The following is a 27,567-nucleotide window of genomic DNA, read 5'->3' as shown; positions in this document are numbered from 1 at the left end:
TACAAGGTTTTAAAATAGTGTAAGCTTTCTTTTTCAACAATAACTAGCTAGCTAGGGTTACCGTGCAGAGTACGGAGTGACGCCAATGTGAGCTGAGCTTATTTCGTGCTTGTCAGCTTCTTTTTACTAAGCATTAACTTACAGATTTTCTCATCTTATTATTATTTACAACTTTAATTCTTCTTTACGGAAATCTATGACTTCTAGTATCAAAATTTTCATTAGCTTGGTATGTGATCATCATCGTCCAAGAAAGAAGAAATAATCTTATACTACTATTCTTTTTTCTTTCCATTTTACAAAAGAAAAAAAAAACCCATCAAGCTTGCCGGAATATATGATGAAGTGATCGCCGGCCACATAAAGAAAGAACAAAAGAAGAAGAGCCCTGGTTAATGTGGGATATATGATATATCATGAAAGTAGGGGAAAGAAAATAGGGATATATGATATATCATAATGTTGCTTAGGATAAATGGTTAATGTGGAATGCATGGCATGCATGCATATCATGAGAAATTGGGAATCCCTGGGTTGACAAACGATATTTCCCCAGGAAAATGATGGACTGTTGTTATTAATTCTTCAAGAAAAAAAGAAAAAAACCTCTCACTCGGTTATCTAGGTTGTCAGTGATAGTCAGATGGCGTGAAATAAAAGGAGTACTATGTGATTTCTTTCTTGCTTACTTTTGCAGCGCACTCCTTACTTACACAAGTTTTCCCTCTAATTAAAGCATTTTTGAAGTTGCAAAGATGGTTACAGAGAAAAATTAGCGTGAATTGAAATACAAATTATATATATGGCATGCAGCGAGCGGATATGAAGAAGAAAATTAGATGGTGATACTAATTATTTTCCATATGTGAAAGCTTTCACTGTCTCAACTACGTAGTCTGTAGTGATGAATAAAATAAAAGCGGTGAAATTCGTGGCAGTAAATTAATGATTACACTGTCGAATTACCAATCATTTTCTAATATTCCTCCGGGGATTTATGAAACATATTTGACCATGATTGTATATAATAAGGTAAAAATACAAGCAGACCATGATTTTCTCATTTCCTGAGACAGGACAGAATCATGATGAATGAAGCCCCCCAATTCTGTTTGGAATTTTTTTAAAATTTTGTTAATTTCTCCACATTGACTGCTTGTCAAACTTTGTCTGACAGTGATCGTTATATCCAACGGTACATTGATGCTATAATTTTGTTTTCCTTCGTACTTTTGTTTTTTTCTATTTGAGAGCCAACCAATGTATGCGAAAAATAAGAACCTTATTTTAACCTACATAGATGATTAGAACCCTAACAGATCTAATTATGCCAAATAACAAATAATTTAGATAATTTTTTTAAAAGATAAATTATAATGTGATAGAGTCAGGCGAGTGTTACTGGTTCAAAACCCGGGTCCAGTTCACTTGAATATTCTAAAAGCAATCCATTAATAGGCCCAACTTTTAAACTAACAATATTTTGAAGGTTTTTTCCCTTAAATATCATGCCAGTCAAGTCCATGAGCAAAATCCGATTTGATTAATAAAATTTGATAAAAATTAAATAGTTTGAGTTATTCAAGTTAATTGAGTTATTCGGGTTAACTCAAATAAAAAAATTAAAATTTTGATTTAACTCGAATATGAATTACACAATTCGAGTTTTCTAAAAATCAATAAGAAAAGGCAAAACTATGCCGTTTTGATAAATGTTTACATTTTCTAAAGTTAAAAGTCAAAATCATTAAGTTAAAAGGTAAAATTACTTCATTTTGATAAGTGTTTACCAATTAAGTTAAAAAATAAAATCATTATATTGTTTACGTAGTTAAATAATCGGTTCATATAAACGCAACATTGAGTACAAATAATAAGATTCGTCAACTCGACTTGAATCAACTCGAAATTTTTTGACTCGATTTGACTCGATTGAATACTCACCCTTACATATTGTTTAACAATTTAAAATTTAGTCCCTTATTTTAATTTTGAGAAATTAAGTTCTTATTTATTTAATAATTTGATCCTTTGCTAAATCCTTGCTATTAGTTGATGATATGTTAATTGAAAAAGTGGCGGAATCGTTTACAATTTTTATTAATTTGATCTTTGTTCCTTAAAAATTCATTTCAAAATCTAATGAATAGAATTTTTTACATTTTGATAAAATTCTAAAATTTGAATATATATTTTAAAAATCTAAAGATTATGAAAGCTATTAATTTTTTTTAAGATTTAAAAATTTAATCTTTCAACTTTGGTAAGTTTTCAATTTAGCATCTAAAAAAAAAAAAAATTGGGCACTCTTATTGACAACTATTTTATTGTTTTAATCACTCAACTTTATTAAAATTTTATTTTGGCCACTCATATTAATTTAATGTTGTTGAACATTCCACCCAATTTCGCCATCAAAATTTATGATTGCTCTACTGAGTAAAGAAAATTAGTTAAAATTAAGTGATACTTATATTTATATGTAATTAATGTATGATTTTAAAATTTAATAAAAAAGCATTTTACTGTTTAATTGTTTATAAACATGTAATAATAATTTTAATGTAATTAGCTTGAAATATATTATTTTATTATTAATATAACATAGAAAATAACACATTCAAGTAAAAAATCATTAACTTTTTTAGTGTCTATTTATTCATTAATTTCTGGATTTGGTAAATGCATTTCAAAGTTTTCTTTTAAATGGTCAACGCGAGTCAGGTTCAACAAACCGACTCAAAACGACATGTTCCTCTGTCAAACATCTACACATCTTTTTAATGCACTGATATAAACAGTAATAATATAAATTGGGATGGATTTATTTATATTTGTGTAAATTTTAAATAATTTTATATTAGTTGTAATTTTTACATAATTAATATTTTAATAATTAAATATCATATTTTACACTTCATATATATGGATCATGTATAATACTTTTGGTATAAATTAAAATTCATAACTATTTATTTTATGTAAAATACTTTCAACCATTAATATGTATTAATATAAATAGTATTTTAAATAAATAGGATAGAAATATCAGATCATTTAAAAATTTGCATGCACGACAAGTACATATATTTTGATAAATTTAATGGTTAAATTTTAAAATATTAATGGTGTGAAAAGTTACAAAATTTAATTTTACATTGGTGTAAGTAAATTCATCCCATTTAAGTTTGTTATTTATATATAAACCACAATAATTTAAGTATAGTAAAAATTATCCCGAAGTTAACTTTTTTTGTTTGGATGAAGATTTTAATTTTTGAAAAATTTAAAATGTTAGTATTTTAGAGTTCATCAATTTAAAATGTTAAGATTCGTAATTGTTTTGTTTTGTTTGGATAAATAATCAATTTAGGAAAATTTAAGTTATTGAAATTTTACAAATTAAAAATAATTATATTAAAATAAATAATATAAAATATTAAATTTATAAAATTTTATAAATAGTTTTAATAAAATAAAATATTAAAATATATATTATAATTAAAAATAATTATATTATAAATAAATAATATAAAGTTTTAAATTTATAAAATTTTATAAATAGTTTTAATAAAATAAAATAAAATATTAAAATATATATTATAATTAAATAAAATGATTTTTTTATATTTCGTTGTATGAATAATGAATGTGTTTTTAAATTAATACCACATCTATGAAAAATAATTATAAATTCAATCAAAATTAGAAAAAAAAAAGAATATTTATGAATATCCGAATATGTTATATTTGTTTCTTACACACAAAGGTTCTTGTTCCTGTTTTTATTTCTGAGGTACTACATTAAATTAAGTGCACCCTCAGGCACCATATCGCCCCCTTCCATTTTCTCCGTGTTCCCATGGTTTGAAACGGTACAGACTACAAAGAAATAAAACCAGAGACCAAAACACCAAGAAATTTCTTAGATCATCTATCTCTTCTCTTTGATCCCCTTAAAATCCCAGATTTTCAACGTCTTCTAACCCCAAAACCTACTCTTGCAAATAACACAACCCAAAGCACGAAATTCCATCACCTTCATCACGACTATATTCTAAAAGAATTAGTATTGTTACCATTTTTTCTTGTTTTCTATTGAATTGCAGGACACAAAACAAGGGGTTTCGGAGTTTTGGTGCTCTGGATCTTTTTTCTTTTACTTTGTCGAAAAGGTGGTAGATGGTGGAATCAGAGGTAAAGAAGATCAAGAAGGGGGATAAAATGAAGTGGAGATGGGTGATCGGAGCTTTCACTACGATTCTCCTTGCTATCGCTTTGGCTTCAAGAAGTACACCAAAGATCCCTTTTAAATCTGGACAGTTTAGCAAGTCTTGTCATTGTCCTCAGGTTTCACTTTTCTCCCCTCCTTTTCCTCTTTCCAATTTGTTAAATTGGAAGACGTGGTTGGAATGAAATAAAAAAGGAATTTTATGTTATTTCACTTTGGTTTTTATTAAATTGGCGCCAAATTCAACTACCCATTCCCGTATTCTTGTGATCTTATCCTTCTGTTTGTAAGCTTTTTAGTAGTGTTTAGATGAATTCATTGGGTACTAAAAAAGTAGTCTCTTTCACATTTATGTGTCTAATTGATACAAATTCAAGTACTCTGTTTCACTTTTATGTATTTCTAGTGAACCTTACTTCTGGCTTACGAATATCTTAGTTGCTTTTACATGAATTTCTTGAAAAGTTGTTGCCTTTGTAGAACCCCTCTTTTCTGTTTAGGTTGAAAGATGAGATAGTTGATTAATATTTTTTTTTGGTATGGCAATGACTCTTCTTGAATTTGTGCAGGACAAACACAGGTATAGTGGGATTGTAGAGGATTGTTGTTGTGATTATGAGACTGTTGACCATCTTAATGAGGAAGTCTTACATCCATTACTTCAGGATCTTGTTAAAACTCCATTTTTTCGGTATTTCAAGGTTAGATTAATGCCCAATACCCATTCTATGATGGAAATATTATGTGAATATTTTAGTTTGTTATTTTAGAGATAATGTTCACAATGTTGATGCTGGGACCTGAAAGCTTTCCAATAGAAATGGTTATATATTGCAGTTAATTACAAGAAATTACCAGATAAATGGTGTGGTAAATGGCGTGATCCGCAGTTATAAAATTCTGTTCAGTAATTATAGTATTCTGTCTATGCAGTTTGAGCTTCCATTTTCATTTGTCTGATATTATTTTCAATGTAATATTCATACTTGCCGTACTTGTAGAGTGCAAAGGAAGTGACCATAGGACTTGTGCAAGTTTTGAAATCTAACATGTTTATAAAATGAAAAATGCACACTAGTTTAAGTTGTTGAGAAGTCTAATTATTATGATGCAAACACGGAATGAATTTAGGAATAAGAACAGATTGCTCCCATTTGAAATCATGCTCTATATAGATCCCTTACCTGATTTTTTTTTTTGAATCCTAGTTTTTTCTATTGCCTTGGGCAGGTTAAATTGTGGTGTAACTGTCCATTTTGGCCTGATGATGGTATGTGCCGTTTGCGGGATTGTAGTGTTTGTGAATGTCCAGAAAATGAATTCCCTGAATTATTTAAGAAGCCCTACCATCATGGCCTTCCATCAGATGACCTTAAGTGCCAAGAAGGAAAGCCGCAGGCTGCTGTTGACCGCACACTAGATAGTAAGGCTTTTAGGGGGTGGACAGAAACAGATAACCCCTGGACATATGATGATGAGACTGATAATTGTGAGTCCGAATCTGTTCTTGACAGTTCCGACGTATTTAAGTTTTTTTGCCAGTTTTTATGTATTGGATGCTCTCAAGCTCCATGTTTGTGTCCTTGAGATTAATAGTTAAATTGATGTTTTGCAATGAGTTAAGATTCAGTGTTGCTCTCTTGGCAATGCTAGTTACAAAAAGACTTGCAGTGAAATGGTGGTGTTTTAATATATTCCAAAAAATTGAACTTGTCCATTATTAAACAATTTCAATTTTGCAGCTGAGATGACATATGTGAACCTTCAACTGAACCCAGAGCGCTACACTGGCTACACTGGTCCATCAGCCAGAAGAATATGGGATGCTGTCTACTCGGAGAACTGTCCCAAATGTGAGTTCTCACTTGTTATTCTGTAAAGCGTGAGTGAATGCAGGTCGCCAAAGCATTTTTTGTACATTTAGAGGTGTTAGGCCCTTACTCCTTAAAAATTTGATTTTTGAGTAATAACTAATATTGTATTTCCTTTTATTAATTCTGTACTTGATTGGCTTGAGGAGCTTGCTTTGAGTTTTGATCTCCTGACCAGAACCTGATACATAGTCTTTATTAGTGTTAATATATTTGCGACCAGGCTTGTCTCATAATACTGGTGTTTCTGGCTTTTGATTCCATCTTCCCTATTCTCTAGATCTGGCAATTTATGTATTCAGATTGTCATGTTTGTGTGTTTTTACACATTATAGTCATGTTTAATGTATTATAAATTATATAAAATTTTATATATTTTTACCACTTGTCTTATAAATTTTCCACAACCGTGATTGTATTCGTGTTGTCACATTAGTGTTGTGTAATCATATCATGTCTGAAATTACCATCTCTCTCTGACATACACAAACAGGCTCGCAAATGTTGATGTTTTGGATTCTTTTGCTATTTGAAGAATTTATTAATTACCATGATTGGCATGATTTATGTTCTTTCATGTCCACTTTGTTACAATTGTCCTTACTGGAAGATAGGAATATACTGATGAGTCACTTTTTTTATTCCCTCACAAAAGTTTCTTTTAAAATTTTTCTCTGCTATGCAGATCCAGCTGAAGAATTGTGCCAAGAGGAAAAAATACTTTACAAATTGATTTCTGGCCTTCACTCATCTATTTCGATCCATATAGCTTCTGATTATCTACTTGATGAAGCCACAAACTTGGTATAAATTCTTAATTTTGTGTATCTTTATTTGTAGGTGCATCATAGTTCTATGGATATTTAACTTATTTGTTTTTATTTTCTTATTTCAGTGGGGACATAATCTTGACTTAATGTATAATCGGGTTTTAAGATATCCAAATCGTGTGCAGAACTTATACTTCACATTCCTCTTTGTGCTCCGAGCTGTGACAAAGGTGAGTAGCATGAGTCCAAGTACTTAATAAATCTATTTGTACTAGTCAAGTATTTATTATTTCTGGAGTCAGTTATTTTACTAGAGGTTGCTTGAAGCATTGCAGGCAGCTGATTACTTGGAACAAGCTGAATACGATACCGGTAATCCAACCGAGGACCTAAAAACACATTCCCTAATGAGACAGCTACTTTATAATCCAAAATTGCAAGCTGCATGCCCACTTCCATTTGATGAAGCTAAATTATGGAAAGGACAAAGAGGACCTGAACTGAAGCAGAAAATACAAGCTCAGTTCAAAAATATCAGGTTTCTCTAATTTCCTTGTTGGCAATGCATTTAAAAAGCGACAATTTCTTATTTCTACATTATGCATTGGAAGTTGGAACATATAAAATGAGAAGCCATATTTACTTAAATCATACTTGTGTCGACACATTAAGATTTCTGAATTCATTGAAAACTTCGACCTTCTCAAGAGGAAATGAAATCTGAAATTGTATATTTTAACTTTCATTAGGTTCTTAGTAACCCTCACTTGCAGAAGAACTTAACGTACTGTTTCATCTTTCTCTTTGATTTCTGACGTTTGATATCTGTGCCACTGATTTAATTGGTGTAGCTATGATGTAATAATTGCATTTGGTTTGCAGTGCGTTGATGGACTGTGTAGGGTGTGAGAAATGTCGACTTTGGGGAAAGCTTCAGGTTCTTGGTCTTGGAACTGCATTGAAGATACTTTTCTCTGTTAATGGTGAAGATCACTCGCATCAGACAGTAAGGAGTTCCTACTTTTCCAACTCTACTAGCGAGAATTTTTGCTTATGGAACTTTTGAAGCCATTGAAATTATGAATTCCTGTCTACAAGATGATGTCTTGTATAATGTCTTCATTCTCTGTTGCAGTTAATAGGGTGTTGCTAATTATTCATCTTTTGCTTGTATTTTTGTATCGTGAGATTTATCTAGGTTGCCATTGGCAACTAGTTTATGTGTTCTCTTTGCATGGGTTTACAACTTTTCATTCGGACTAAAGTTCGGTTCATTGACCCATAGTTGGAGTTGCAACGGAACGAAGTGATTGCCCTGATTAATCTACTCAATCGACTATCCGAGTCTATAAAATTTGTCCATGAAATGGGAGCAGCAGCTGAAAAACTCAATGAAGGAACAGTAACTTCTACTAGGTTGAACAGCCTGGTGCAACAGGCATGGGCGTCGATCGTTAAGACATAGGTAAGATGTTATTGACATCCTGGCTTGTATCGTACATGAACACATATGTTTGGCTTTTGGTTTTGCCTTACCACACGCATTCTGTTGCTTGCAGGTGATGATCCAACTCCAAATAACTGCATCGTTCTTCCAAAAGCTAGATTAGGGTTTTGGAGAAATATAAGCATGGCAAGTGTAGAACCAGCAGTTTTGCTATAGTTGCAGATTTTGAAATCTCATGTAAAACAAGAACTATAAAAAGGTAACAGAGAAATTAAAATTATCCCGAGTCAGAAACTGTATAACAGATTATATGGTATATGAACAATAGTTTACATTTGAAATGAACCTTTTCTTCTAGAACCAAATTTTTGGTACTGAAAGAAGTTACAGTCTTGAGATGGAAGGAAGATGTTGTAGATGTTGGTTTCGAATGTCAGATAAAAAGAAAAATACGCAGTTTTCATTTGAAAACAAATTTTTTCTTTTGACAATATCAGGGGTGGTTTCTACAACAAAAACTGGAAATAAAATTAGAAAACACACCTAAATTCCTATCTTTAAATAATTTTGTCTTGTTTTGGTCCAAATTGCCAGCCAAATTCGTCTCCCCCCCCCCCACCCATCTTTCTTCTATTTTTAATCACTGGAATACGTCTATATAACAATCTCCTGAAACCATCAAGTGTCACCGTCAAAAGAAAAGCCTAGCTGAAGCAACTTCATTTTCATCAATTGAAAGAAAAACCCAATCTTGGATCAGCTTTCGAAGATAATGATGAAGGAGGTGGGATACAAGCGAAACTGGTGCGAAGTAGGTACTTCCCCTCTCATTACTCCAAGAAGATCATCATCTTGTCCACGGCTAGAGACCATTCTTGAAGAAGGGAGTGAAGACAAAGGTGTTTCCATTCCTTCAAAGAAAGTCTTCCTTCTTGTCCCGGTCGTCTTGTCTACGGTTTTCTATTTCTTGCTTAAAAAGGATGTCAACTTTTCTGCATGAACGTTCCTTGTTTTTGCGTGACACTAACTATCTGTGCATGGAGGAACTTCAATCTTATAAATTGCTTTTGCTTAAGAAACGCTTGAAAGATCATGATCAGAAGCATGGTTATGGAGAAGAAAAAAGAAATCAATGCTCAAGGAGAGATTTATGTTCAATAAGTTTTTAGCATTGCAATATGTGAGAATATGAGATGGAGTGTTTGGAGAAGAAACTTGGTCAATTTTCTTTTGCAATGTTCCAAATTTATAAACCATGTTTTATTACATCAATCCAAACATCTCCTTGTCTCTGTTTTCTCAAAATTTATGATTGCAAGATGTTTCTGTATTTCAACGACCAGCATCAAAGTGCATTTGTTATATGAACTCCTGAGAAATTTAAAGAAATGGGTTGTTAGCAAGCAATTAACTATATATGAAATTGAATGCTCTCCGTAAGTGAATTTCATAAATTTGGTTTTGGCCGCTAAGATTAGAAAGCATATATGACAAAGCTGGTTTAGGTCAGACATTTTCTTCTGTGAAATCAGTGTTTCAAAATCATATATGTCACTTGTTCACTCAAGTAGCAGATTCTGAAACTGATTTGTTTTCTTGCAGATTGCACTATCGGTGCGAGCTGTTCAATGTTCTTCAACTTCAAACAATTTAGAGTTTGAGTTCTCTCTGATTTTTAACTTTATGATTAAGCTTGCCACCTCTGCTTGAGATGGTTCACTTCTGATTTCTTAGTATATAGTAAAAATCTAACGAGCCATACCAATGCATGCTGTTGATGCATGTAAAAACTTATTATTAGCTGCTACATGGAAACGCTACGATATGAGTATCAAAGACAATAGTTTAATATCTCCTCATCTCAAACAAGACAAGTTTCTAACATGTCCCCAAGATTAGCATCTCCTTTTTTGCATCCATCGCAATCAAAACTTTTCAACATGCCAAATGGCAGCTTTAACACGATGCTAACGGGATTGACATTGTAAAATATCATCCAGTATCTTGGATGCCGATGGAACAAAATCTTACGAAATGGTGTCAGGAAAAAATCTAGACCAGAATTATGGATCTTCCAGCTTGAGAAACAGGGACACCAATAAAAGTTAATAGCTACTGCTGCTGCTTTGAATTGAGAGCAAGATGGAGACCCTACCAAAACCATGAATCACAAATTCCATTGGATATGTGAAACCAAGAAAGTGCGAGTATAGATGGTGTAATTAATCCAAATCCTGATTATCACCACTGATTTCAGAGCCCTTTTATCTGTTTTAATTTAGTTTCTCCATTTCCATCGAGTTTGACATTTTTGAAAATTGCCAACTATAAAAATTGTCCTGGAGACAACATGAAATCTCCATTATATTGATACCAAAATAATTCATTTTGGAGTGAAATTTCTTAGCATTCGACTTTTCCTTTGAATTTCAAGTTTTAAAATTCAGTTCTTGTTAACGTTTAATTCTCCTTCCAGGGGATTAATCTGCCCTTTTTCGGACTGATAAATAAGACGAAGAACAAAAGTTGTAGCATTCCAAGCAAATCGGTTTTCAAAGGAAACAATAAGAAAACAAAACCTCGAGAAATGAAAATAATCATTTTAATATCAAGTGTATAACAAGGGAACTTTAACATAATATCGGCTATTCGTTTCCCAAATGAAACCTTGTTTCATGTTCCCCGTCCTTCAGATTCCTCCCTTTGAATGTTGTAATGTCAAGCAATGTATCTATACAGCAAAGCATACAAGGACAGAGAAAGCAAAATCGGAAGAACAACAATGACCCTCTTCGGCAAACGTACTCCACCACGTTCCTCTTCGACGATGGTCTCCAATCGCGGACTGCTCGAAGATCTCTGGCGAGATATCAAGAGGGCGGGTGCCACTTCGCCCCATGTTTGCATGTATCGAATGTCCTTTGCCATTCCTTGCGTGCGCACAACGGAAGCTCTCAAGAAAGCTTGTATTTGAGGAATGGTGAAAAATCAAATGTTGTTGCTCAAAATTCCTGGGGAGAATCATCTGTGAAAAACTTGAAATTATATAAAGCTGAAGGGGGTTTGGTAACAACTAACAACGTTAGACTAAACTATAATTAGTGCGAAAGACAGGCCAGGCACTGTCTTGAAAAGTGCAAGGACAGTTTTAAATATTCTACCTGATGGAAAATAGAAAATGGAGATTGGGTGCTAAAATTAGGGCAACCAAATGAGTTAGAATAGGATGAATGTGGTAAATTAAATTAGAACATGAGCTGCTTTTGATTATCTTATCCCTATGTAGGGATACATTAGTTTTAGTTGGAATTGAGTCCCAATAGTTGGCACATGATCATTTGTCATTAATGAATTATTAGAAGAGTTTTTTTTTTTTTTTTATTGCATGTGATTTGAAGGATATTTTTTTTAATATCAATTGAAGGATACTAATGTGTTTAACAAAGGAGTAAAAACGATCACATCCCATTTCTAATATCTATCAAATATAAATATTTTAAAATAATAATTAAACAAAAATATCCAACCCGAATTGGGAATTAGTCCAAGTAAACTAATTTTTAAAATATGTAATAATGTAAGTTAAGAAAATTTGAAGCTTAATTCAGACCTTCCTTCAAAAATGGTTTCAAGAAATCTGTCCGACCAAAATAGTGAATGTAAATGTGACAAAACCAGTTTCGGCCATCAAGGCAAAGGGGAACAAATTTGGACCATTCAATCAATATAGAAAAATCAAAATGACAGATGTCAGAAAACTGGTTGGTGCCGGTTAAGCTCAGAAAAGTGAAAATTTGGAAGCTATTGATCCCAACAAAACTCGTATCTCATTTTTCCATTCAAACTTTGACACATAAAGGATAAAAAGGTCCCACTCCCGCCGCGTAGTTATCTCTTGGATCTGCTATTGCAAACATCTAATACCGTAATACTCGTGCAGATTAATATCAACAGCAAGTGGCGGCACTAGGTGTTAAATATTTTGATTAAGACTCATTGACTAAGACCACTCGCTCATTTTATGCCTAACGATGTTATAAAATCTTGCTCATACCTTCACTGTGTGCTCATATAAAACCAGGGTGTTTCATTTGTAAATCCTTGTTCCTTCCTACGGTTTTCACGTTTCAGCCTTTTTCCTTCTTATCAGAGATGGCCAATTCACGTATCCCCAGGTTCGTTATGGAGGTTGCTCCACCACAGTTTATTACTGTGATGAGGCATAGAACAAGGAAGATGTTGGACACTATCAGTGAAGAGGATAAAGATGGTAGCAGCTACAATGATTCTCTTTCTGCTGCTTCCAAGGCCTCAGCAACTGTGCCTGTGGGTGCCATGCCTGCTGCTGCTGCCAATACTGTGACGGCTAACTCCAAGTATATTCTCAAAGGGTTGTCGAGTTTTTCAAATTTCAATAATTAGAGAGCGAGTTGCTTTTGGTGAAATTGAAGATGCAAGTACTTGGTCATATTGTAACCTGTGCGTTATGATAAGCCGAGTAAGATTGCTTGCATGGATGGTGTAAAGTAATGGGAAATTTGCATGAATAAAAACTTTGATTGATGCTTATATTTTTATTATATTGAGATCGAGGAGATTCGGTTGTTATGAATGCTCAATGCAGAGCAATTCGGAGCACTGTTACGTTTTGAATCCATAACTTTAGACATCTAGCCCATTGTTTTGTATTTGGATTATATAAATCTCAACATTTTTTGGGACATCAAGACATTAATAGCTAGTTTTCACTATTTCAGTATATTCTCAGATGTAGTCTATCGCTGGCAACTGAATCTATGGCGAAGTTATCCCTTGGTTCCAGGCCAATCAGATGACCAAGTTTAAATTCAAGTTGCTCTAATGATGTTCCCTAACTTTGTTAGAAGTGGGAACATCTCTAAGCTCATTATCAGCTTATAAGCAAGAGTGGCCATTATGCCCATGTTGTTTTAACATGATAAAAAAATCCCATCCAATCCAAATTTGCTTAAAATGTCAAAGACGTGAGCCTGGTAAAATTTGAGTACCAACAATTCAAGCTTAAAAAATATGGAAAAATCTAAATTAATAATTAAAAAGCAAAAAAGAAGAAGCATAAATATGATTATATAATGAAGTTACAATTTTTTATTTATAAACATTATATAATTGCTAATAGTTGAAATATACAAAATTTACATTTAAAAATTTAACCGACATTCTCTCCTTTGGATTTTAAATATTATATTTTCAATAACTTTCAGATTTTGAAATATATGGAATTATCTCATTACCACTAGATGATTTAAGATGCTTGAGGAACTGTTATTTTGTGGAGTTGTTAATGGGATATTGAAATTTAAAATTACTGGATATGTTTCTTCTTCTCTTTAAAACATGTATAAATAAAAAGTTGAAACTATAAATTATTAGCATGGAAATTATTTCTTTTAGAATTTACAATATAACTAACAAAATATACTCAATTTGTTTTTAAAAATATTAATTATACTTATGAAATTAAAAAATATGATATAATGTGAAACAATAGTAAGGTAAATTATTGGATAAAGTTTTATGCAATCTAATTTAAAAATGGTTAAATTAATTATCTCAAATGATAAAAAGAAGACAAAAATAAAAATAAAAAAATTAGAGAATAAGTTGCATACAATACTCAGATATTATATTAGTGATTATACAATTCGTATATTTTGTAAAATTTGAGCTAAATTCAATTAAGTTAATATGATAATGAATTTTTTGGTACTAAATTATTAATCAAGCTCACAAAATTGATATACATTTTACTTCTATATGAAGTTGATATATGCTTTATTAACCATAAGTATAGCATATGGTTGATGGTTGTATACTCAGTATAATATTATATAATATAAAATATTGTTAAAATGTAATATTTTATTTAGGTTTTAAATTTTACAAATTTTATTGATCTATTGGATTTATTTTATTTTTGTAATATATTTGTGTTTGGATATAAATATTTTATGATACGAGTTTAACTTATTTCCAGAATACAAGTATGGAGCTTATAAATTTAATAAAATATTTTCTCATTTAAAATTAATAATAAAAATAATTTAGCAACAAAAAACAATCATTTAGATATACAAAATTCATATACATATATAATCGTAAATATACGATAAACACTTCCCTCATATTATATAAAATATGTTATAATAATAAAAATTCAAAACAATTTGAAATGTATTATCATTATATAAACATATAATTAATTATTACAATTGAAATAAATAAAAAATTATTTGTATCAGATTATGCGCAACCGACCTAAATTGATCCGAATTAAAAATAATCCGAATCTCAAAAAAAAAAAAAACCAAAACTAAAAAGATCCAAATCCGAAAAAATCTAAGTGCGAGTTGATCCAAGAAGCAATCCAAGCTTAAAATAATCCAAATCCGTGAACAACCTTCTGAACTGCTCCAACCCACTTCTATGCACCCAAGCATGAGAGTATTATATTTGTGTCTTCACATCAAGACAGGGAGTTTTTGCCTGTGTTACAATAGATCATCCCTTCAGACGGTCTGTTGGCTTGGTCCTGCTCAATTTCGAAAACTTGGAACCAAATTTTCTCTTGCGAGACGCTTCTGATTCAACCGTCTCTTTCAATTTTCCTAGGGCTGATGATACATTATAAACAATGAAAACCTTTAGTTTTAAGGCTTAAGAAAAACCCTCTATCTCACTTTCTAATATGTCAAATCGTTTACAAGAAGAGGCATGTAAGTAAGTGGAATAGCCATGGATAAGGGACCAAGAAATTACCAGAGTTATAAGCAGCACGCAATGTCTCAATTGAACTGGAAGGAACAGAGTAATGAGGAACCGACTCATTGTCTGCTTTCTGCAACATCTTCTTGAAACGTTTCACCTGAAACAAGTAAAACAACAAATAATTTCACAGCTCAAATTTTACCAGAAGAAACCCAACGTTCTTTGTTTACATGTTTCAAATCGAGCAAACATTTGCCTCGCTGAAAAAGGACAAAAAGGTTAACGACAACAAAGCTAGAAGTCTTATCCACATGTGCTCATTGTCATATAATAACCACCACGGTTAGAAGCAATAACAAATTCACATACCTCATATTTATGTAGCAATGTGAAGCAACGCCCAGCTTGACCTGCTCTAGCAGTTCGACCAGCTCGATGAATATAGGTCTTTATATATGCAGGAATGTCATAATTAATGACATTTCTCACCCCTTGAACATCCATTCCACGAGTCATTGCATCAGAGGATACAAGTACTTGCACCTTTCCTTCTCGAAATGATTTCAATGTCTTGCTGCAGCACAAAGTTTCATTTCGTTAAAACTCATCGAGCATATATATAATCGCCTCACAGACATCATCAAAACATTGTGAATGATTGTTATCAATATGATATAAAGTGGGTGAAAATAATCCAGGCATTACCTTCTTCGAGACTGACGTTGAAGGCCTGAATACTCCTTTATTTTTATACCTAAATCACCAAAAAGGTTCAGCAACGTACAAAGGCGGTGAGTTGACTCAGTGGATGAGGTGAAAACAATACACTTCTCTTCTCCTAATTCTTGAAGAAGGGCAACCAAATACAGTGGCCTCAGGTTTGATTCACAAATCTGTAGAATACATAGAAATTTAATAAAACCAGGAAAAAAAAAAGGCACCTGCAATAGAAACTAAATTTCAGAAAATTTCATAATTCAAAGCAGGAAAAAGGACAGCACATGCATTGCTAAAACTTGTAACACATTTGGTTATCGTCTTGACATTTCACAACAAACTGATGAAGAACTTTAAGTGAGCTTTGGCCAAAGGAAAACAATTAAGATTCAACTTTCCTTGCAATTAAGTTTAAACCCCATATTAAAATCAAGCTGGAAATAAAAGAACTTGACAATGTTTGAGCTCAAGAGGTTGTTGAAACACTAATAGACTCACGAAGAACACGACATATATATTCGCAAGATTTTGAAGCATACGAGTTTGTACGATTCCAATTTTTCAGGGAGCTGGTAACGTCTTTTCCCTGTTGTCATCAGCAAAGGGTGATGAAGATTAAGCTGAGCAAGCTTGCTTGGATCTTGGGTTAAGGTGGCAGATAAAACCATCTTCACAAGCCTCGGGTGAGGTTTACCCTTGAACCCCCTTTCCACACCACTGCATCAAATATGCAAACCATATAAAATACTTGGGATATATTTTGAACATATCATTATTCCGAGGATGATAAACTTTCAAGAATTTGGTAAAGGAACTCAGTTACTATTCTTGACACTCAACAGTTCCAAAGACACCAAAGGAGGTAGTTTCAAGCATTTATAGATCAATATGCAAGAGAACACTATTTTACACAATTTTACTAAATACTTTACGAAACCATATGATTAAAGAAAAAGGTAAATCGTTTATACCAGACCATGCTATTTGTCAAAAGAAAAAAAAAAGAGGAAAAAGCTGATGAATGGTTAAAGCAATCAAACATCCACCCCTGCAAGAAGGCTAGTTCCAGTATGTATACATACACAATTACACGTATCCAAGCCTGTCTATATATGCATGTAAATGCTTCTAAACAAAAATGCACATTTTACAAATAAAAATGTACAAACAAATGAGAAACTAAGTTCAGATAATTTTGTGCTGAGGCTCATTGCTAAATAGTAAACATCAAAGATTAAGAAATGAAAAAGAGCATAGAACTTACCATCTTCTTATGGTTTTTAAGGAACCAAAGGTAGATGAAAGAAAAGAATTAGCAAGAGGAAAGAGGCTTTCTTCATTAGATTGAGTTAATTGAAGTACAGTTGGTAGCCAAGACTGATATGCTTCTCTGAGAAGTCGATCTGTTTCATCAACTACCTGAAATAATTTACCATAGGAAGTCAAGATAGGATAGCGAAATTATCAAGTCTCGAACAGACAGATCTCAGGTAAAATGTTTCAATCCCATGGACAATGTTTAGGAACAAACATTCTAAAAATACCATTGGAAATGAAGTCAAGGCCCAATAGTAGTTGCAATGCATACAAGTAGTCCACCACTTACAAGGTAACAGAGATGCTCCAGAGTAAATCCCTTTGTAGAGTTAATATGGTCCATAAGCCTTCCTGGGGTTGCCACTAATATATCAACTGAACTTTGCAGTTCACGTGTTACATCTTCTGGGTCATAACATATGCCTGCCTCAAGCTTAGGTCTCTTTATAAGCTCTGATATTTCATCAGCAATCGAAGATTGACCCACCGCTAAACCAACAGATAAACCTAATGCAGGTGCAATGGCTGCAAAAACTTCCTTAACCTGAACAAGACGAACCAAAAACCGACATGTTAATCCCTCATAGCAGCGAGACAAAAAAGAAGTAACTTGTAAAAGGAGGATACAAATAACCAAAGAAAAAGCATATAAGATAGTTCAGGCTATTGTAAAGATTTCATAAGAGGGATTTGAGTCACTTTACAAACAGTTCACCTGCAAGGCCAAGTCGCGTGTAGGCAAGACCACCAAAGCCCGTAGACATTTAACAGAACGAGTAGACAGCTTCTGTACGATCGGCAAAGCGTACGCTAAAGTCTTCCCACTTCCTGTTGGTGAATTTATGCAGAGATCTCGCTCGAAAGCCCCAGGCCCTATTGTCTCTTGCCAAACAGCAACTTGCACTGGGAAGAGTGAAGAGAAGCCCATTTTGTCTAAAGCCACCTCCAACCTAACTTGAAAGAAATCGATAATCAAAACTGTCAACCTTAAAAAATGATTCAATATCAAAGTCAAATTGGGAAACCAAGTTAAAGCTTAAAGGGTGAAAAAAGAAAGAACTTCTAACCTGGGGTCAAGACAAGGGACAAGATTGAGAGCACAAGCCTCAAACTGATTCACGTCAACTGGGCTTCGCATCCATGGAAGAATTGGGGTACTTCTTTTCTTCACTTCCATCTTTCTTTTTTCCTCTCTGATTCAAGCTTGAAACATTAAGAAAAAAAAAACCTTAAACCCTAAACTGTTAAATCTCAGAACAATGGTTTTAGACGCGGGAGAAAGAAGAGGACTTGGCTCAATGCTCTATCGGGCAATAGATCTCCACATTTTTTTAGTTTTGAGCAATTTAATTTTTGTATGTTGTTTAAACTTTTCTCTCTTTTATTTATTTATTTTTCATTCTCTTCTGTTTCTTCCTCTATTTTCCTACCTTCTTTCTTTTAACATATCAGGAAGTCGAATTGACAGTGAAAAATGAAGCAAAAAGTCAAAAGTCATCATTGTCTATAACCAAAACCCATAAATCCATACCATGCTTCTTTCTTCACTGCCAATTCGACTTCTTGATATGTTAAAAGAAATAGAGAAGGTAGGAAAATAGAGGGAGAAGCATAAGAGAATTAAAAAGAAAAAGGAAAAGTTAAAAGAATATAAAAGAAAAAAATTAAATTGTTCAAAGCAAAAAAATATGGAAACCAATTGTAAAATTTTTATTTGAAATGATAATTTAACGTGCCACGTCAGCTTACTGTTATACCGTTAACGACAATTAACGACTCTGTGACTAAAATGTTACAACGCGATAACGTAAGTGGCTAAAACATAACATTTCAAACATAAGTGACTAAAATATAAACCGAGGTAAATAAAAGTGACCATGGGTGTAGTTTACCCAAAAAAAAATGAAGAAGAATACCCTGACAAGGAAGTGAGGCCTGGGAGGCCCGAATACCTGGAAAAAAGCCCGACCCAGGAACAAAATAATACTGTTGTTTCAAAAAGATTTCATAGGTCAAGTGGAGGGAAATCGCTTCAACGAGGGAAGAGGTTATTAGCTCTGTTGGATCATAGGTCCCACCCTGCTTCGAGGTACCAACTCTCCGTCTCTCGGGCTCCTCTCGTTTTTCATAATTGTTTTTTTTTTGTGAAGATAGGGATTTTATTTGCTGTTTTTCTGTATGAATGTTTGTGTTAAGTTTAGTTGGGTGCATTTGGCAGCTGGGGAAAACAAGAAGAGAAGAAGATTGACAGTTCAACTGTTTTGGAGGTCAAAAGTGATTCAGAGTAAGTTAAAATCCAAGAACTTTTATTTTTTGGGGGGGGGAGAGGGAAGAAGGAATAGGAAAAATTGAAAACAATGAATAAGTTTATGTATATATCTCTGCACACACGCTGAATCATGGATTTCGTTGGAAATGAATCGGTTGCACCCACTTTTATCCCTTCCGCCTTGCTCTTTTATTATTATTATTATTATTATTGGTTAGGTTGCTCACTTTTATCTCTAAAATTATCAATCTTGAAGGAATTCGTGCCCCTTGGTAATAAGCAATAATGTAAGAAGGCAGAAATTGCTGCTTGAATTTTGAGTGAATAAAACAACAGAAGAGTGAAAAGCCATGGTGATCTAGAAAACATAATGACGTGCCTAATCCTTTATATTCATTCATCCATTTTATACGAGAAGTCATATTCACGACGTTTCATTAAAAATTCAAAAGCAGTTTCTCTATCTTGTGTTGGATCCCCACACCACGGATTTCACTTAGCAGTAGTGCCGGTGGATCGTCAATAACTTTGTTTTGACCCTGGGGAAGAGGGGATCGTCAATAACGCTTGAATAGAAATGTACTAGTGGATACACTTTGGGTGGTTTGGCTCTATTTTTTATTCACTAAGCTCCAATGACACATGAATAAGACAACAAAAATCGTTCATTAGAAAACTGGCTGTCAACGAAAAAGTAACATTCCCCTCTTGGACTATCAGGTGTGCACAAATTAATTCTATATTTTATGATATTCGTAAATTCTGTATCTGTGCTGGATATCTCTTGCATTTAATGTAAATGAGCTCCATGGTTCTCTGTCTCTTGTTTCCTTTTACTAGTTGAGTAATGACATTGCATTCCTGAAATCTAACCATGTGACTTGCGAGTGTAATTGTTTGAAATAGCTTTTTGAGAACTTTCTGAGATAACAATCTGTTGTCACTGAATTGATACGATGCAACTTCAGATTGTCATTCGCTTTCAGTAGTGGTAAACCGTAGTATGGCTTGAATCGCTTTCATTCAGCATGCTGGAGCAGTAAAACTAGGTATTCTCAGGATCATAAATATTTGTGTCTTCTGGGCGAGAGTTAATTCTATTGAATGCTAAGTCATAGGCAATTCTAACTGACATTACCTTTATCACTTGACTGACTTCAAATCATCTCAGACTTTAGTTTGCGTTGAAACTATTTGTTTCATTTAACTGCATGAAATATCGAAGGTGGCACTTATTTGTTTGTTTTCAGGTTAGAGAAGAGGATAAAACCAAGAAACATTAAAGTCTTACAATGTGGGGTTAAATTGCCTGTGGCTAACATGCTAAAGAGCACTGGTGAAGAGTTTAAGAAGTTGCTAAGACAAGGAGGCAATAGCTGATTATTTGTGGTTTTCTTCTTTCTTTGAACCTTGTGACATGTAAATTTTGCCAATTTCTTATATTGCATTGTAAATGAAAGACCCAAAACAGTAAGATTACCTGGTGCTGTTTTTTAACTCTTTTTTCCCTCAATCCACATATGGAAAATTTCCATATGTTTGTGCAATTAGGCAACAAATGGACTATGTTATCTTTATGGACAAAAGATTAAAGGCTCAAGCCTCAAGGCTTCGGTTTTTACTTTTTACAAACACTTATGAAATCTTTTAAAAGAAAAAAAAATAGAAAACCACAGTTGTCCTCTTTGACTGAGAAAGGCACAAAGATAATGTAACCAAATCAGTGACCCGCATCTAATAATGTTATTCTGTGTTGCTGTAAGACTTTAACACGCCAATATTTCTCGGGTAGTTTCTAGGATTTCTGGGACTTAAAGAAAAAACCTTGTTCTCTTGTCTTTAGCACTTTCGTTTATTCTCTCTGTACTTTACTGAAGATTGAACTTGGCTTACAATCATTCATTCACATTTGTGACAATGCTTTTTGCAGAACAACCCTCAGTTACTCTATCAGATTGAACTTGTCTTATAAATAATTCATTCACATCCGTGTCAGTGTTTTTTTGCAGAGCAAGCCCTTCATTTACTCTATCCAGTTCAATTCATTTTCTATATAATTGATGAGTATAAATAGGTCCTTGTCTTTTAGCGTTATTTCCCAACTTGTTTCTGATTAAAAAAACATGGTGTACCATTGGTGGGCATAGTTGCATGATAGTTCAGGTTTTAATTCAGTTAGGTCCGTTGGTGGGCATAGTTGCATTATAGTTCAGTTTTAATTCTGATAGGTTAGAACACAGAAAGATCAACCCTCGATCAGAGAGACTGTGTTAGCTTGGGAGCATCAAAGAACACTTTTAGATTTTTTTTTTCTCTGGCAAATTTGTCTACTGAGTCATCATGGTCAAATCAAAGGCATAGAGTATATATATATTATAATCCTTAACGTTATTTTCAAACAGCATTTTGATTGATTTTCTGGTTATTAGGTCTTCCTGGATGAATGAGAAATGTAGAATGTAGGCATCTTCACAAAACATCAAACCACCATACAAAATTCTTGCATATATGGTCTAATTTCAGTTCTTACCATATCTACCAAATTAACGTAATAGATACTTCTTGCACATTCCCATAGTTTTTAGCCTTTTAAACAGACCTCCTCAATCCTAGTCCAAGGACTGTTTGTTTGTTACAAGCTTCCTGGAAAGGTTCCGAAATCCCCTGGGGTCTTCGACTAGTTGAAGAAGACATCTTGGGAGATGAAAGCAGCCCATGCATCCTACAGTGTCATATAGCATCAAATTAAAACCTGAATTTAGATTGAATTTCACAATGAGTCACTTTTATTTCCTCATAAAATTCAAAGGGGAACCCTCTTTGTGTTACCTGGAGGATGGAAAAGACCTTCTCTGCAACATATTTTTGCGAAAGGGATGCACCTCTTTGTTGCAGTTTGTCTGGGTGAAGACATAGCCTAGCTTTCTGATAAGCTTTTTTCACTTGTGAGCTTTCTTTAAGATTTGTTAATGGGATCATGTTCCAACCGCTATTAGGCCACAGAATCTGAATACATTTTCAATTAACCAACCAATAAAAAAATTATGTTATAATCTCGCCTGGAAATAAATGAAATCCTTAAAACAAGGTAAAGGTTACTTAAACATCTTACATGATGAAGTGTTGAAAGGAGCAATTGGATGTTATTTTCTTTCCCAGATGACCAAAGCTTGACATCATCATCCAAAATCCCCATTTTAATCTGCAGTTGCATCAAAGGAAAAAGTACATGTTGATCAAATCTTGCTCATAAACCAGTCAACAGAAAGAATCTACAATGGCTCTAACTTACATGCTCTTCTGTTCTGTCTAGTTCTTCTTTTACTTTCAATTTCTTTTCTTCATCTTCCTGCAAATTAAGAAGTAGCAAAAACATGTTTTATAATTCGTCTGTGACACTAAAATTTTGCTTCTGAAGAGGAGAGAGAGAATTTACCATTGGAGATTGCATTGTTCCATGGCCATCCATTTGCAGGTCAAATGATTCATGGGAATTAGACCTTGCTGCAAACCATATATGAAGATCATGTTATTTTATCCATCCAGCTTAACTTTGGTCACAAAAATTCATAATTCACAATCTCACCTTCTGTTTCAGTTGACTGGGTTTTTTCAGAACTTTGTGAATTGTATCTTTCCTTTGCCCAAGCAATCGCTTCATCAATTGAAACTGCTTCACCATTACTCTCTCTAACATCAGAGTTGATCTCAATGACATAAGAACTCATAACTTCTTCCTCGTCTTCATCTTCATCTTCATCATCTTCTTTTTGGTGCATTGAATCACTTGGGACACTGACTGGTTCATGACAAAGTGAAGAGGCAGGAGATGAAGGGGAATTGAACTCAAAATCATCAGCTGATATTTTGACACTTCGAAAAGAATGGGGTTCCAAGCTTATGATTTCTGGAGAAGTGGCACGCCGACTGAATCCATAGTTGTACGATGAGCTTCTCATCAAGTTGTCGACCACATTGTTATTGTATTCATTTTCCATGTAAAGATTTTCGTTATAGAAAGTACGACTTCTTGGAAATGCTGGCATCCCTTGTTGTTGCTTTGCTGCTTCCTCATCTGCCGCCGTTCTCGTTGAGTTCCATCTGCTTGGTACATTGATTGGCCTGCACCTCCGAATTTACATGTTTTTCAATCAATAGCTTCTGATATATGCTGAAGACTTGAAATGGTATAAAAACATACTCAGAAATGGCTAAATTATGGCCTAATTAGTGATACTTTGGAGTGATCAAATCCTAATTAGTTGTTGGAGAACGTTAAATCTGACCTAAACCCTTTTTTAATTCTAATGAAAAAACGTTGAATAATAGAAAAAAGGAAATGAACTTTGAAATTAGCTCAAAATTTTTAAACCTGACTTAAATTTACCCGATTCACTAAATACACCTGAGTAGACAGGGATATAAACGTCAAAAGTAGACGACAAGGCAAAACAGTTGAAATTTGAATAACAGTTATTAAACAACTGGGCAAATTTTTTTTCTTTTTTTATAAACTTATTAGACTACCTGAGCTTTGAAGCAATAGACGACAAACCGACATCATCTCCGATCACCGGCCGAAGAGGACTCAGCTCCTCCGAACTCAGCACCGACGATGAGTTTGACTTCGCTTTTGAATTTGACCTTGACCTTTCCCTAGACCGCCAGTGATCGTCAACCGGCCCAAAAATGTCACTGTAGAACCCTTCCTCCCTCGACGGAATCTTAAACGCCGGCAAGCTCCGGCCATCCTTCATCGAACGAGATGAGATGAATTCCGGTGGCCGGAAAACCTCTTCGTAAAAGGATGCCGACCGGGTGAAGTCGCCAGATAACTTCCGGCAAAGCACACTCCGCGGAGGACCGCCGAAGACATCGGAAAAGTCATCCACGTGAAGATTATGATCTGGCACCACCATAGTGACATGGTTCAACGAAAAAATGGAATTTTCCATAGATTTCCGTCGAGGAAGATGATGAGTAGTTGACATTCCCATGCACATTCGCCAAGACTCGTCCATTTAACTTGGAGAAAAGCCTTTGCAAGACCCCCCCCCCAAAAAAAAAAAAGAGAGATGAAGAAATTTCAATTCTGGGTTTGCAAAAGAAAAGATGATTACTTGTATATATATAAAAGAAATGAAAGTGGCAAGAGCTGGGGAAAGTGGCTTTTAAAAAAGTTAATAAATTTAATTTAGTTATATGTGTTTTTTAAGCTTTAATGATGATGAAAGTAGACGCACATACAGGCCTGCTTGCCTGGAAAAGCTTCTTTTTTTAATTGTGGTTTTTGAGTCCCCACTATGAAATTATATTTCAAACCTTTTTTTTTTTCTTTTTGTTGTAAAGTTGTTGCATTTTGATCCAGAAATAAAGGAAAAGGAGGATTAAAATTTTTGAGGCTGTTCGTTATATATATAAACAAAAATAAAAAATGGGAAACGTATAAATTATTTTAAAATTATTATTTTTATTTAAAATGATGGGAAAGTTAAACATTTTATTATTGAAGTATTTTGGTTAAAAAAATGAAGTTATACATGTGGGGGTAATTTTAGAGAGAAATGATTTCTCTAATTATTGCATCTATTTGTGGAAATATTTTAAGGTGAAACTATCGCCTGATGTAATCTTGGATTATATTACAATGTAAAATGAAACGAAAATTATGATGGTGAAGTGAGGGTTGATAACTGGATAGCAGACAATGCATGCTCTTAAGTTGATTACTATCAATGGCTTTTTGCCTCAAAACCACCTACTTTTCAACACAAGTCATCATCAAAATCTTCAAACCCAAAGCACAATATTATTAATCACCCTCCTTAAAATAACACCGTTTGGCGTTAAACCAAAAAGGGTAAAGCAAGAAATAGAATCAACAAGGTGACAAGCTACTGAAGATAAAACAAAAAAGAGAGGTTAAATTAAAATCAATAAGCCCCATCAAATGATGAAACGGCACAAAGTTAGATCAATGTCTTAATCTAATACAACAATCCAATTAACTTACCAACAAATACAATACTCTGGGTTTGCTTTCAGTGTCGAGCTGGTGTGGTCCAAATACATGGCCCAACACAATGTAAGCCAACTCCGCTGCAAATAAGTGTGGTGGGGGAAGGGAGCATCTCTATTCCAAAAAACTGAAAAAGTGAAAATAAATAATAACAAGATAAGAAGGAAGTGAGATTCCATTACATTTATCGTAGATAGATAAAAGCAAATCAATGGGTTTCTTTCAACATTGTACCAAATTGAGCACTGAAAAGGTGTGAGCTAAGTTGAATAAAGTAAGTTCAAAGCTTATTGGGTTCCATGAACATTTGCTAGTTTCCACCATGGTTTTACATCTCTCTCTAATTAACTTTGAAACTATTTTGAATATAATATCTTCTCGTAGTAGGATATGTTAGAGTTAATTGTCAATTTGATACAATGTGATAATAAAATGGGATCACTTTACGACCATTATACTAAAAAATGCTCATTTCCTACTTTATTTACAAAAATGGGTTACTTTAAATTTTATTTATCGAAATGGACTAAAAAACCCAAAACACGCCTACGTAGAAGCGTTAAGAGAAAATTTCATGAAAACACGCTAACGGGGACGCGCTTTACCCAGTGCCAACAAAAACACGCTGACGTAGACACACTTTTGCCTGTTCTTAAACTAAATTTTCAAAAAAAAATTAAAATATTATAAAAATAGACCAATTTTTTGAAAATTTACGAGAATAAACTTTTATAAAGACCCAAAGTGACAACACAACTTTTTTTTATATATTTTAAGGAGTCACCAATTAATATAAAAATAAAACTTACAAAATATGTTTATATATAGAGCCATGAATAGGTTTGCAACTTGTTTCTAGACAATGTGAGATTCCTTCCTCTTTTAACTAACAACATAAAATTAAAGGCTACACTATATTTTATAATTTTTTACAAAATAATTTCTATTTTTTTATATATTTTGTTAACATTTTCTCATATTATAAAATTATCTTTTGAGATCTTTAATCTTGTTGCATTTTAAAATTGTTAGCATATACAAAAGGACTATTAAAAGAAGAATAAATTGCACATATGAAACTTGTACATGCAATTTTAAATTTTAAAATAATTTTCTATTATTAAAATTTAGAAGTTATACTTGTAATTTTTTATATTAAGAATGTTTGATTAATAAATAAATGGTGAGTATTTGGTACTCAAATAGTATATTTTTGTAATTTTAAAAATTGATATATCTTTTTAAATATTTATTTATTTTAATATTTTACTATACTCATTAATTTTTAATCCTAATTTAATTTATTTTTCATCACCTAATGGATCTTGATAAATTTATTTCAGATGTATTTTGACTAGATAGATAATCTATTTAAACATAGTATATAATTATGCTAAATAAGTTTTTTATAGAAATATATAATATACATAAAATATAATAATTATTTTTCATATTTTTATATCTAGATTAAATTACATTAGTAGTCACTTAACTATGATTTTTGGCCATCGAATTATAAAACTTACAAAATGATCACTCAAACTATTAGTAATTTTTAAATATTTATTTGTTAATATTTTACCATACTCATTTTATATTTTATAATTTTTTTACTTATAGAGTTTAAAAGTTTTATTTATAATGTAACAAATGTTAACTTTTGTAAAAAAAATTAAACTCTATAAGTAAAAATATAAAATATAGTGTAGCCTTTAATCTTATGTTGTTAGTTAAAAAGAAAGGAATCTCACATTGTTTAAAAACAAGCTGCAAACCTATTCATGGGTCTATATATACACATATCTCATATTGTTTAAGAAAATAAGAGAAATAAGACTTTAGGTTTATATAAAGATTTGCTTTGTGAATTTTATTTTCATATTAATTAATGACACCTTTAAATAAAAAAATGGTGTTGCCACTTTGGGTCTTTATAAAGGTTTATTCTCGTAAATTTTCCAAAAAAAATGTCTATTTTTATAATATTTAAAAAAATGATTTTTTTTGAAAATTAAATCCGAGAACGGGCAAAAGCTTGCCCATGTCCACGTGTTTTTGCTGACACGGGGTAAAATGCGTCCCCGTCAGTGCACTTTTATGAAATTTTCCCTTAAAACGCTTCCACGTAGGCGCGTTTTGAGTTTTTTTGCCCATTTCAGTAAATAAAGTTTGAAGTGTC

The 27,567-nt window shown here is 32.9% G+C and overlaps 4 protein-coding genes across 6 annotated transcripts; 2 read left to right on the top strand and 2 right to left on the bottom strand.

The window, feature by feature from the left end:
* The first annotated feature begins 3,821 nt into the window (after positions 1–3,821).
* On the top strand, positions 3,822–8,684 carry LOC105769763 (endoplasmic reticulum oxidoreductin-1). The gene is made up of 10 exons (XM_012590616.2): positions 3,822–4,350; positions 4,801–4,932; positions 5,462–5,720; positions 5,974–6,084; positions 6,788–6,906; positions 6,998–7,102; positions 7,208–7,410; positions 7,755–7,878; positions 8,158–8,337; positions 8,432–8,684. Exons 1-9 carry the CDS (start codon positions 4,183–4,185, stop codon positions 8,335–8,337), a joined length of 1,401 nt encoding a protein of 466 aa, XP_012446070.1. The 5' UTR covers positions 3,822–4,182; the 3' UTR covers positions 8,432–8,684.
* Positions 8,685–14,443: 5,759 nt separating this feature from the next.
* Positions 14,444–18,453, bottom strand: LOC105770802 (DEAD-box ATP-dependent RNA helicase 1). 2 transcript variants are annotated; one of them, XM_012592146.2, is made up of 9 exons: positions 18,168–18,453; positions 17,816–18,054; positions 17,390–17,644; positions 17,048–17,202; positions 16,323–16,500; positions 15,772–15,959; positions 15,436–15,640; positions 15,118–15,223; positions 14,444–14,972 (listed from the first exon to the last, which is right to left on the bottom strand). In XM_012592146.2, the coding sequence occupies exons 2-9, from the start codon at positions 18,026–18,028 to the stop codon at positions 14,860–14,862; spliced, it is 1,413 nt and encodes a 470-aa protein (XP_012447600.1). In that variant the 5' UTR covers positions 18,029–18,054; positions 18,168–18,453; the 3' UTR covers positions 14,444–14,859. The 2 variants fall into 2 exon arrangements, with proteins under 2 accessions (XP_012447600.1, XP_012447599.1); XM_012592145.2 differs by having other exon boundaries at positions 17,816–18,050.
* A 121-nt stretch (positions 18,454–18,574) lies between these two features.
* LOC128040990 (uncharacterized) lies at positions 18,575–20,949 on the top strand. The gene is made up of 4 exons (XM_052630227.1): positions 18,575–18,593; positions 19,009–19,189; positions 19,319–19,384; positions 20,620–20,949. The coding sequence occupies exons 1-4, from the start codon at positions 18,575–18,577 to the stop codon at positions 20,747–20,749; spliced, it is 396 nt and encodes a 131-aa protein (XP_052486187.1). The 3' UTR covers positions 20,750–20,949.
* Positions 20,950–21,820: 871 nt separating this feature from the next.
* Positions 21,821–24,473, bottom strand: LOC105770393 (auxilin-related protein 2). Of its 2 annotated transcripts, none has more exons than XM_012591572.2 (7): positions 23,897–24,473; positions 22,956–23,497; positions 22,806–22,873; positions 22,662–22,718; positions 22,482–22,571; positions 22,199–22,375; positions 21,821–22,091 (listed from the first exon to the last, which is right to left on the bottom strand). In XM_012591572.2, the coding sequence occupies exons 1-7, from the start codon at positions 24,388–24,390 to the stop codon at positions 22,047–22,049; spliced, it is 1,473 nt and encodes a 490-aa protein (XP_012447026.1). In that variant the 5' UTR covers positions 24,391–24,473; the 3' UTR covers positions 21,821–22,046. The 2 variants fall into 2 exon arrangements, with proteins under 2 accessions (XP_012447026.1, XP_012447027.1); XM_012591573.2 differs by having other exon boundaries at positions 22,956–23,491; positions 23,897–24,471.
* Positions 24,474–27,567: the final 3,094 nt, after the last annotated feature.

This window comes from Gossypium raimondii, chromosome 5 (assembly GCF_025698545.1).
Source record: "Gossypium raimondii isolate GPD5lz chromosome 5, ASM2569854v1, whole genome shotgun sequence".
NCBI lineage: Eukaryota > Viridiplantae > Streptophyta > Magnoliopsida > Malvales > Malvaceae > Gossypium > Gossypium raimondii.
Note: the sequence above shows the minus strand (reverse complement) of the source record. Positions and strands in the feature narration are given on the sequence as shown.